We start from the raw sequence: 12,402 nt of genomic DNA, 5'->3' as shown, positions 1-12,402 counted from the left end.
TTAATAGGTATGTGGCTGTGTAATAGTAGAAGCCTTTCAAATTATGCTTCTTTGTGTTCAAGAAGGGATTAAAGAGCTCAAATATATGTTCATCTTTAATGTATAGAACTCGCTTTTACATTGTCTTTAATTTTAATTAATATATGTTCATTGTACAAATAAATAGTAAGTTTCATTCTGAGATTTTCGTACATCGGATATTTTGTTCCTATTAACCCACCACCTGACTATCCCCAACCCCTGTTGAGTCCCCCTTCTATAGTCCCTCCCCCTTCTGTAGTTCTTCCCCCTTCTATAGTTCCTCCCCCTTCTATAATCCCTCCCCCTTCCTAAATAGTTCCTCCCCCTTCTACCTTCATGTCTTATGTGAATTTTTTTCACAAATATAAATTTCAAATACAAAAGACAATATATTTGTATTGTAGCATCTGGCTTAATTTCACTTAACAGAAGATGAAAATCTAACCAAGAAAGAAAGAGACTTCCATTTAAAAAAGAGGGAGGAGGATAAAGTAGAAAGGATATAAAACACACTACTGAAAACCAATCCATCAAATTTAAGGCATTCTTAAAAAAACTTAAGTGTTTCCTTTACTTAGATCATTTAATATGTATCATGCTAAAACGTGTTATTTGTGGTAATTTTGAAACAATGTCTATTTAACAGGCTGATGTTTTCCTATAATTATGGTGATTTTAAAATCATAAGCCTATGAAAGACACAAAACTGTATCATACAGAGTTATTTCTTAGCATCATTAAAATACAAAAAGCACGAAGAAGTTATACATTCCACATAATATTGAAATATTTTGTTCTGAATGTTCTAAAACAATAAAAATAAAAGTAAAAATAAAGCAAAAGGCTAGGTGTGGTGGCGTACAATTTTAATATCAGCACTTGGGAGGCAGAAGATAGATTTCTGTGAGACCAGCCTGTTTTACACAGCAAGTTTCAGGACAGCCAGACCTAAATAGAGATACTCTTGTCTTTAAAAACAAAACAAAACAACAACAATAAAAAAACAACCAAGGGGCTGGGGATTTAGCTCAGTGGTAGAGCGCTTACCTAGGAAGCACAAGGCCCTGGGTTCGGTCCCCAGCTCCGAAAAAAAGAACCAAAAAAAAAAAAAAAAACAACCAAACAAAACAAACAAGTCAGAAACAGAAGGGTCTATATTGTTCAAAAAGTTGATAATAACTTCTAACCCTTAAAACCCATTAAAGTAGTATTCAGAAATTGGTCTAACCTATGAACGTTAAAATTTGTATTCAATTTTAAAATGAAATGAATATCATAAAAATATTTATGGATGTCACTTAAAAGGCACTTAAACAATAATTCACAATTTTGTTAAAGAGGACTTTATGTGTATGCATGAATTCCTGCAGGTATGTATCCCAAAAGCAGCTTTATATCCTGAGGAGGCCAGAAGGGAGAACCAGATCCCCCGGAACTGGAGTTATGGATGACTGTGTACTGCCATGTGGGCCCTAGAAACTGAACACAGGTCTTCTCCAGAGCAGCAGGTGCTCTTAACCACTGAGCCATTTCTCCAGCCCTTCACAACTTATTTTAAGTAGGATTTCCAAACCTAAAATGTCTTAACATTCCGTTAAAAGTCCTACAAACATATCAAGCTGTTACTCATCTGCAAAAAAGACATAATGGCTTAAATTTCATATATTACTGTTTTAGATATGCCAAGTTCTGTCCTTAGAGGTGTGAAATACTGTGAACCATTGCTACCATCAATTCTTCTGGCATTTCCTGCCACACGCTATCTTAAACACTAAGTACCTCACCAGTTTTTCCCTCAAGGAAGATGAAGTACCTAAGAAACTCAACCTTTCAGAAACAAGTTTATTAGTTCATTAGATGACTTAAGAATCTTCTAAGAGCTTTAAAAAACTGCACCACAAGGAATAATTTTCTAGCCCAGTGCACCAATGTGAAAGACAAGAGGTGTGTACTTGTATAATAGGCCTATCTTGAGGGCACATCTATACCCATGATAGATAAAATAAAAGCCTGTAATCACAAGCTCAAATAAGACTTTATTTTAAAACTCAAAGATGAGAAAAGCTACCTGATGGCAGAATTTGGTCTCGTTCTTTTAATGTAATCCATGGCCTCGGAGGAAGCTGCTCTGGATGAACTGAAAGAAAAAAGTTAAAAACAAAATAATCCTATATGTGTGTAAAATCAGTATCATTTAGCTTCTAATACCAAATCGACCTATTTATTATTTAAGCCCACAAGTGGGCTTAAAAATCCAATCCTAGAACTGAACACAGACTTCAAAAGTAAAAGAATTAAAAAAAAAAATGCAGAACAATGGAACAACAATTCCTGTTGTTCCACCTTGAATGAATTCAATCTACACCCTTGTAACCGATGTAAAAAGTCTTATTCTTTTCTATAACCCAGCGCTCTTCTAAGATGAGAGGAGGTCAGAGGATTAGCTGGAAGTTTCAGGCCAGCTCGCATGGAGTGCACAGTGCAATGACCACAACAGAAAACAAAGTAAAAGCAGTTTTCTGAAAGCTGTCCTCTGACTGCCAAGCAGAACACAATCAGTAAATTCACTTAATTAAATTTCTAAAAAGAGCTATGCAGAGGATAAAACTAGTATTAGAAAAGAACATTAAGAAACTCATTGTTATTTCCACGTGTGATTTTCTGAAAAGTGACTTAAATTTAAAACCTTAAGAAAACCTTTTGTTTTAATTACATGATTTATCTTTGTTCCCTTCTGCAAAATTAATGCTACATGAAAATTTAACATCCTGGCAAATCAATTATCTTAAAACAGAAAAAGAAAATGAATTTACAAAAACAACAACAAAAAAAGCCTCTAATGAGGCTTTCATTGTTTTTGTTTGTTTTTTAAGACAGTTTCTCTGTGTAGCTCTGGTTGTCCTGGAACTCAAGACTTAAAAGCAGAGCAGGCTGGCCTTAAACTCACCCATGTGCCTGCCTCTGCCTCCTGTAAGTGCTGAGACTAGAGGTGTGTACCACCAACGCCCAACTTCTTTCACTGTTTTACAATGTCAATTCCACTCAAGAGTAGTTAGCTCATTCTCTTCAGAGTTGAGGAAACAAAGACAGAAATTGAGGTACTTTGCTGGCAACCTGCTGTAATATCCTATCCCAGAGTCCCAAAGGTCTCCATACATTTATCCCAAACCTGTCATCACCTTGAATTTCGGGAAAAATAAATACAGCTTTCCAGAATACTCCTGCCCCCACCATGAAGCAATTATCTATGATGTTGTGCTATATCTGTAGCAGGGCCAGTCCCTCAGAAGCATCCAATGCCAAAAAGCAGTGAGAACTTTTTCAAACCCACCTTGTTCAAGCAGAACTAAAACCACTGAAATGATTAAAAAAGAAAAAAATTGACTTTTAGGATGAACGAATATAAGTTAAAAGTAATAATAAATAATAAAAAAAAACAGTAAAAAAAGTATTTGAAAACACACTGGACAGAGGCGACACATGCCTTTAATCCCAGTAGTCAGGAGGCAGAGGCAGGCAGATCTTTGTGAATTTGAGGACAGTTAAGGGTTACACAAAGAAACCCTGTTTGAAAAACTGAAAAATAAAATAATTGTGAAAATACCTATGGAATGATAAAATTATCTAAATTCCTATCATTAATAGTTTAGAAGAAAGAATATAAGACTGAAAATTTTTCTAAAGATAACGGATACAAATTTCCATTCAACTAGGAAGCAAAGAAGTTAATTAAATAAATTTAAGTCCAATAAATTTGATGCAATTCTAACTAAACTTCTGAGAACTAGGGAAATACCTTCAGAAACATCAAAAAACCTAACGAATTACCTATAGGAAAATACCAACTTAAATTACACTGGAAGCTTAAGGAGACACTACATTTTTAAATGGCTACATCAAAAGAACTGCCCTTTAGAAATCAAGGAGCTGGCCATGGGTGCTTGCAATCCTCGAGACTCTAAAGTACTGTGCAGCTGAGATTTGCAGGAAGGAGGATCAAGAGGAAATAAAAGTCAGAAGGTAGTGAAAAACTAAGAGATTGAACACTAACAGAGCTATCTTTAAAGAACAGCCAGTGCTAAAGGAAGTTCTCTAAACAGAAAGAAAAATATAAGAGAAGAAAAACAAAAATATCAAAAAAAATGGATAAAAACTAGGAACATTAACATTACCACTTCGGTATCAGCTCTTAAATAGTATATGATGGTCAAAGAAAAAATTATAAAAAACTATTATGGTACCAAGAAGGATACCTAGACTTTAGTTAAATTAAAAAGCAAAATAAAATCTTAGTAAGGTGAATTAACAAAAAACTCAACTATGCTACATAGTTTCAAATACAATATAGAAAATTAGAAGATAACTTCCCAACAGTCAAGAATGGTATGTTAATGTGATAAAGCAGTTTTCAGAATTAAAAAGAAAAGAGCAGTAACAATCCTAAACATGCTCCAACAATCAGCAGCTTACAGTACCAGGGCAGGGGCTGCAGAGAAAGCCCAGCAGTCAGAAGCGTTTAGTGCACTGAAACCCAAACAGTGGCTCACAGCCTTCTGTACCTGTAGTTTCTGGGTATCAGATGTCTTCCTCTAGCCTCCTCAGGCATCAGGAATGTTCCGTGATACATATATATACATGCAAGCAAACTCCCACATCCATAAAATAAAAATAAATCTTAAAAATAAAAATAAGGGTTGGGGATTTAGCTCAGTGGTAGAGCGCTTGCCTAGCAAGTGCAAGGCCCTGGGTTCGGTCCCCAGCTCCAAAAAAAAGAAAAGAAAAAATAAATAAATAAATAAATAAATAAATAAATAAATAAATAAATAAAAATAAAAACTAGAAGCAAAAGCTGACAGTAGACTAGAGAAAAACATGCATTAATTACACCTGAGGATTTTTAACTCCTTCATGTCACCATTTGATACATTTACCAGATGGAAATTAGAAGAGGAAAAAAAAAAAAAAAAACAGAGGAATTGAGTACCACCACCAACATAATCTCATTTACACTTTTACACTGTTGGCCGATTATAGAAAAATTTCAAAACCCCTGGAATACACACTATGACAACCAATTCTTAGATCATAGAGAAATAAATGTTTTTTTAAAAAAAAAAACACCTGAAGAATATCCGAACTATGCTTTCCAATTGTTCCTATATAGAATCAGACAAGGAATCAACAGGAAAACTTTACATTTGTATATTAAGCAACACACTTTTAAATACATCACTCATCAAAGAAGTCACAAAGGAAATCAAACATACTGACCTGAATGAAAATGAAACATAACACCCATATATTTATGTTAAAAGAGGGTAGATTTCCATTAATAATTTAAGTTACTACCTCTAACTACAAAAAGGAACAAAAAAATTTAAACCAAGCAGAAGAAAGAAGCACTAAGTTAAAAAGATACAAAAAAGGATTATGGATGAAATACCCTAAAATGTATCCTTAGCACACACAGCTGATCCGATGAAACAGAGAGTAAGATGCAAGCAATCTGCAACTGTAGGCAGTCTAACAATTAGTAAGCCAAAGTGATTGTTAAATGTACACTAATCACACCAGCACAGCAGCAGCAAACGTAAACCGGTACACAGAGAGCACAGCCACCAAGCAACTGCAGAGGCATATCCTTCTGAAGTGCATGCTTAACACCCACAAAAACTAAGAATGTGCTAGCTTTTAAGATGTTAAATTTTTTTTAATATGAGTATGTTCTCTAACCACAATACAATAAGCTAAAAATCTAGCTTGAACTTTCATGAAAATTAAGAAATTGTAACTGATTCATAGGGTAAAGTAAACACAGCTGTAAGAAAAAGTGCTAAAATGTATAATAAAATGGGACGAATGAAAGCCTGCAGGATACATTTAAAAGCCATATTTAAAGAGAGACACAATTAGGCATTGTTGGCCTAGGTTTCATGCTATTAGAAGAAGAAAAAACAGTAAATAAAACATCAGAAAAAGAGCTGAAGAAATAAAGAAAATGATGATACTGGACATGAACATACAATAGAGAGGGCCTACAGAGTCAGCAGTTAGTTCTTCCCAAGGGAAAGACTGAGAGGTTCTCAGGACTCAGAATTTCTACAACATAAACTAAGCAGCAAGAGGTAATAATGCCAAGTAGTAGAAACGTCATCATATATCTTCTAAACATTAAATGTATCATAAAAAATACCCTGAACTCTTTTGTGAAAAAAAGATCGAAGAGTTATCTAAGACGTGCTAATTTTAGAAGACTTTCAGAACAGGAGAAATGAAAGCCAGAATAGTACAATAATTACTTTAACAATTAAAGCAGCAATGGAATGATAACCACTGCCAGCGTATGCATCTTAGATAAGTACCATGTCGCTAGACTGAGATGCTCAGTAGTTAAAAGCACTTATTATTCTTGGTAAAGAAACCACGTTTGATCCCAGCACCTATACAGCAGCTCATAAACATCTGCAACAAGGGATCCAATGGCCTCTTCTGACCTCTGTAGGCACTGCACACATACATACATAAAGGTAGTAAACATGTGTGCACATAAAATAAAGCTTGTTAAAAATTAAAGCAGTAGTTTAAAACTTCTTGCAAGGAAATGTTACACCTAAATATATTCTGTCATCAAATAGATGATAGACGGATGGATGGATGGATGGATGGATGGATGGATGGATGGATGGATGGATAGATAGATAGATCGATCTACCAAAGAATACAATTCACAAGAGATTTCATGAAATCACTATTCTCAGAAAGAAAATTTGACAACAACAACCAAGGAAAAAGCTGCTGGTTATTCTGACTCAAACAAAAACAAAAGTAAACTAAGAAAAATATTAATTAAACTAGTGATATAAATAAAGAATTCCAATATACACAATATACTTGAGTGTAATCAAGGGATACAAATATGACATACAAAAAGCAATTAAAGTCAAATAAAAAATTCAGAGAATGGATAAAGAAATCTATCTCAGGTATCAGTATTTACCAAAAGTTAACATCTATTCAATGAAAAACTAGAAAATATCAGTAAAAGTTATCTTTATAAAAGTTACAGTAAGTATCACCCTCCACCCTCCACCCCCCACTGGGTAATCCTTGTAAGGGCTATAAATAAAGAAAAAGAAAGTATATAAACAGTAGGAAAATATAATGAAATTGTAATGGTTGGCATATACACATTGTCCAAATTGAAATAAAAATATATTAGAAAATTTTTAAATGCCCAAACTATGTGGTATAGTATATATCAGAACACTGTTATCGTGTTAAGAAGTGTGACTATACCCAGGCATGGGTGTGCATGCCTTTAGTCTTAGTCTTAGTACTCAGAGGCAGAGTTGGTGGTTCTCTGATAACTCGAGACCAGCATGGTCTACAAAGCACGTCCAGGACAACCAGGGCTCTGTTACACAGACACCCCGTTTTGAAAAGCCAAAAAAAAAAAAAAAAAAAGAAAGAAAGAAAAAAAGTGACTATCAAAAGTATTTTAAAAAAAAAATCAATTCTGCAAATCAGCCATAATCATTAAAATATCAAGCTTTATCCTTGAAACTAAAAATATCCAAAAGATTAAAAAATAAAGCTTACAAGACTGATTATAGGAAACCTAAAATTCAAAACTGAAATTCCAGAAGGCCCCAATTAATGAAGTAATGAAGTACAGTATTGTGGTGTTGTTATAGTTGTCAACTTATCCATGCTTCTGAAGCACTGCATGGATTCAATATAATCTCAAACAGTATCTGTTGGAGGACAATCTGTGCACTGTGTATTCAAATGCTGATTTCTATACCCAGGATCTGGTTGCACTCCAATACTGTCAACATTATGAAGCATCTCCTGATTCAGTGTTTGGTAAAACATTGTCCTCTACCATCTTCTTATTGGTTAAATAAAGACTTGAACAGTCTATAGCTGGGCAGGAGAGAAAAAGGCGGGGCTTCCAGAACTACAAAAAGAGAAGGGGTATCAGGTGGAGAGCAGAGGAGCTGCCATCAGGCCAGAATGAAGAAGGAAAAGGAGGTGACAGGGCAGACCAAGATGCCATGTGGCCGGGATACAGGCCAAGCCACAACTGTCAGGTCAGAATAGTTCAAAACCTCCCCAGCTACAGTGCCTGCAGTCTTTAATATATAGAAAGGTCTCTGTGTCATCATGCCAAGCAAGGGCAGGAATAGAACAGCCCTTACTTTTACATTTGGTGCCCACTACATTTTTTAAAAAGTGATTTATTATTTTATGTATGTGTGTTCTTGCCTATATGTACGTCTATGTACCACATGTGTGCCTGGTGCCAGGAAGCCAGAAAAGGGTGTCGAATCCCCTGGACCTATAGTTGAGGAAGGTTGTAGGCTTCCATGTAGGTAAGGAAATTAAACCTGGGTCCTCCGAAAAATCAACCAGTGCTTTTAATGCTTAAGACACTTCTGCAGTTTCTATCACAGCATTGTGAAAGGATATTTGAAATTGATTAAAAAAAAAAAAAAAAAAAAAACACCCATACAGTCAAATATAATCAGATCAAAGGAGACAGACCAGTCACTCACAGCAATGCCCCAAGCCCCTCCTCTACAGGTGAGGATGTGTAGGTCACTTAGGCTCAAGACAGATCAGTCATAGAGACAGGACTACGTCCCAGAATGCGTAGATGAGGTCTGACTCATCCAAAAAAACTGTATTTAAGGGTCATGTTCAGAATTAAAGGTGTGCAAGAATCACTCTGTCATCTAAGAGCTTCTGTCCTAAGAGCTGGAACACCACCACTTGGGGAAGAGATCTGCTCTCCCAAAATCGCTGCCAGAAGCCCTCCTGCACCCCTCGCCAGCTCGTCTGTCTCCTGCTGGCTAAGCCCAGCTGGAAATGGAGGTAAAATAGCACCTGCCCAGGTTCTCGTCCTTTCTCCTGGACATACCATTCTAGCCGGACCAGAGATCTCCCTGGAAAACCTCCAGCATGGAGGACCACATATCATCACACCGTCATTCACATATATATGCGTGCATATTTTTCCCCTTGGAGTCATCTACCATCTCTGGTTCTTAAAGTCTTTCTTTCCACTCCCTCTTCTGCATAGATCCAAGAGTCTCAAGGGGAGGGATTTGATAAAGACACCCCTGACAGAACTGAGTGCTGCAATTCTCTCACTCTGCATAATTTCTATCCATTCCCAATTGATGCCTGCCAATGGAGTGTCACTGGGTGTTTATCAACTACATCCCTGAGCAGGTCTTATGCCCAGAAGTAGCTGCTGGCCAACACAAAAAAGGATATCCTTTTTTTTTTTTTTTTAGCTTTGATTATTTTTTATCTATTTGTTTGTTTGCTTTTTTAGTTTCTGTTTTTGATAGATAGAAAAACCATTTATGTAGTTTAGAAAGAGCTGAGTAAGGAGAACATGATCCAAATATACTATATGAAAAAATTTAAATAAGAGATATTGTTTCTTTTTGTTTCTATATATTTCTGTCTAAGTTTCAAATGTAATTGAGGATGAATTTAGGCTTCTGCTCCTCCCTTGTCAACCTCCCACATGCTGAAATTACAAGTATATGCTGACACAACACCCAGATTATGTGGCACTAGGGATCCAACATAGAGCTCTGTGAATGCTAGGCAATCTCTTGACTGAGTTACATCAGTTACTCCAGACATGATTTCTTATGCAGCATTAAAGAACAGTAATGAAAGAATAAAATTATCAATAAATGGTTCAGAGTAAAAATAAAAAAAATACACACATGGGAATATCATGTAACTTCACTCACGTAACCTAGTACCTGGGAGGCAGCAGAAATGAGTACATCTGTGTGAGTTCGCGGCCAGCTAGTGCACACAGTATGCTCTAGGCCAGCTAAGGCTATAGTAAATCTGTCAAATAAATAACTAAATAAATGGGGTTTTTAAGTTTTTAAGGGGCTGGGTGTGTAGACGAGGAAGATGGCTGGCTCACTGGGTAAAAAGTGTATGCTCTACAACTACTAAGACCTCAACTCAAACCCCCAGTAACACAAACACCAGGTTATACATGTATATACTAGGAACACACAAACACCAGGTTATATATGTATATACTGGTGTTATATATGTATATACTGGTATTACGGGGCAAAAGCAGTCCTATCTCAAGAGACTGCTGGCCAGTCAGCGTAGCTGTAAAAAGCTAATTCTGGTTCAATGATTGACCCTGTCTCCAGGTAATCAATAAGGGGGAGAGTAATTAAAACAGCTCAGCAGGACTGGAGAGATGGCTCAGTGGTTAAGAGCACTGACTGCTCTTCCAGAGGTCCTGAGTTCAATTCCCAGCAACCACATGGTGACTCACAACCCTCTGTAATGAGACCTGATGCCCTCTTCTGGTCTGGCTCTTTCAAGAGACCGGAGTTTGGTTCCTAGCACTGAAGACAGCTCACGCTCCCTACAGCTCCAGCTCCAGACACTGACGTCTTCCGGCCTCCCTGACCCTCTACCTATGTGGCATGCAATGAATGATCCTGTATCTTTAATTCCAACACTCAGAGGCAGAGACAAGTAAATATCTGGTGAGTCTGAAGCCAGCCAGGTCTGCACTATAACGTCCAGACCACTCCAGGGCTACACAAAAAGACTCTGTCTTAGAAGCAGCAGCAGCAGCAGCAGCGGCGGCGGGGACGGCGGCGGCGGCAGCAGCAGCAGCAGCAGCAGCAGCAGCAGTCACAGTTGTAGTAAAAATTCCTACACGATAGAATAACTAAAACTCTCATCACATTGCTTCATGAACACAAAGTACTCATACATGAAAAAAAAAAAAAGAATCTCAAATTTCAGACTTTCTACCTATTTCATTAACTACTATGTAAGCTAGAAATTCCAGTCCTATAGGCAGCTATAAAAGTAATGTGTGGCACATCAGCTACTGACAGCATCTGTAGAGTTCAATGCTTTGTCATTAAAAGTTACCTGCAAGATTGTCAAGCATGAAGTTCAGTAGCTTTCGGGTTCCATCTGGGTCCTGGTATAAGCTCATAATATCCTGTGATAAAGGATTGCCTTAAACAGAAAACAAAAATAAAACATGACAATTGCAATTTCAGAGCATACATTATAGAACAACATACTAATTTCCTAAACTGAATTTTACTGGTTATCTTAACACATATCTTAAGAAATTATATGAATATAAAGAAAATACTTTAAGACAGCCAAAAATAGTAACTTCAAAAGAGTTATTTCCAGATTTCAGCATATGATCCTAAAATCTGACATAAAGAAATACATACATGCATACTCATAAAAACATACATAGTATTCTACATCACCTTGAAAAATTGACTGCTAACCAAAACATAACAATTCTATTTAAGAAGGAATGAGTAGCCATTCTAATATCAAATAAAATCCACTATCAACCAAAAGTTATCAAAAAAGATGAGAAAGGACACTTCATACTCGTCAAAGGAAAAATCTGCCAAGATGAACTCTCAATCTTGACTATCTGTGCTCCAAATGCAAGGGCACCCACATTCATAAAAGAAACTTTATTAAAACTCAAAGCACACATTGCACCTCACACAATAATACTGGGAGACTTCAATACCCCACACTATCATCAATGAACAGATCATGTTAACAGAATCTAAACAGAGACACAGTGAAATGAACAGAAGTTGTGAACCAAATAGATTTAACAGGTATCCACAGAACATTTCATCCTAAAACAAAAGAATATACCTTCTCAGCACCTCATGGTACCTCCTCAAAAATTAGCCATACTATTGGTCACAAAAGAGGCCTCAACAAATACAAGAATATTGAAATAATCCCATGCATCCTATCAGATCACTACAGACTAAGGCTGGTCTTCAATAACAACCAAAACAACAGGAAGCCCACATACAAATGGAAGCTGAAAACACTCTACTCACTGGTAACTTGGTCAAGGAAGAAGTAAAGAAATTAAAGACATTTTATAATGTAATAAAAATGAAGGCACAACATACCCAAACTCATGGGACACAAAGAGAGCTGTGCTACGCGGAAAACTCACAGCTCTGAGAGCCTCCAAAAGAAACTGGAGACCGCATACACTTGACAGCACACCTAAAAGCTCTAGAACAGAAACAAGCATCTACCCAAGAGGAGTAGATGGCAGGAAATAGTCAAACTCTGGGTTGAAATCAACCAAGTAGAAACAAAAAGAATTATACAAAGAATTAACAAAACCTGGAGATGGTTCTTTAAGAAAATCAAAAAGATAGACAAACCCTTAGCCAGACAGAGCAGGGGGCATAGAAACAGTATCCAAATTAACAAAATCAAAACTGAAAAGGGAGACATAACAACAAAAACTGATGAAATTAAAAAAAAAATCGGATCATAGAATAAAAGCCTGTA

The 12,402-nt window shown here is 36.4% G+C and overlaps 1 protein-coding gene across 15 annotated transcripts in view; it reads right to left on the bottom strand.

The window, feature by feature from the left end:
- Positions 1-12,402, bottom strand: part of Cnot6l (CCR4-NOT transcription complex, subunit 6-like) — a 91,950-nt gene that overhangs the window by 27,429 nt on the left and 52,119 nt on the right. For all 15 annotated transcript variants that reach the window (XM_087583765.1, XM_087583767.1, NM_001415094.2 and 12 more), the window contains 2 exon segments: positions 10,969-11,058; positions 2,090-2,158 (listed from right to left, as the gene is read on the bottom strand). In XM_087583765.1, coding sequence (XP_087439891.1) covers positions 2,090-2,158; positions 10,969-11,058 — 159 coding nt within the window.

This window comes from Rattus norvegicus, chromosome 14 (assembly GCF_021556685.1).
Source record: "Rattus norvegicus strain SHRSP/BbbUtx chromosome 14, alternate assembly SHRSP_T2T, whole genome shotgun sequence".
NCBI classification, from domain to species: Eukaryota; Metazoa; Chordata; class Mammalia; order Rodentia; family Muridae; genus Rattus; species Rattus norvegicus.
The sequence above is the reverse complement of the archived record's forward strand: the minus strand, read 5'-3'. Positions and strand labels throughout refer to the sequence as shown.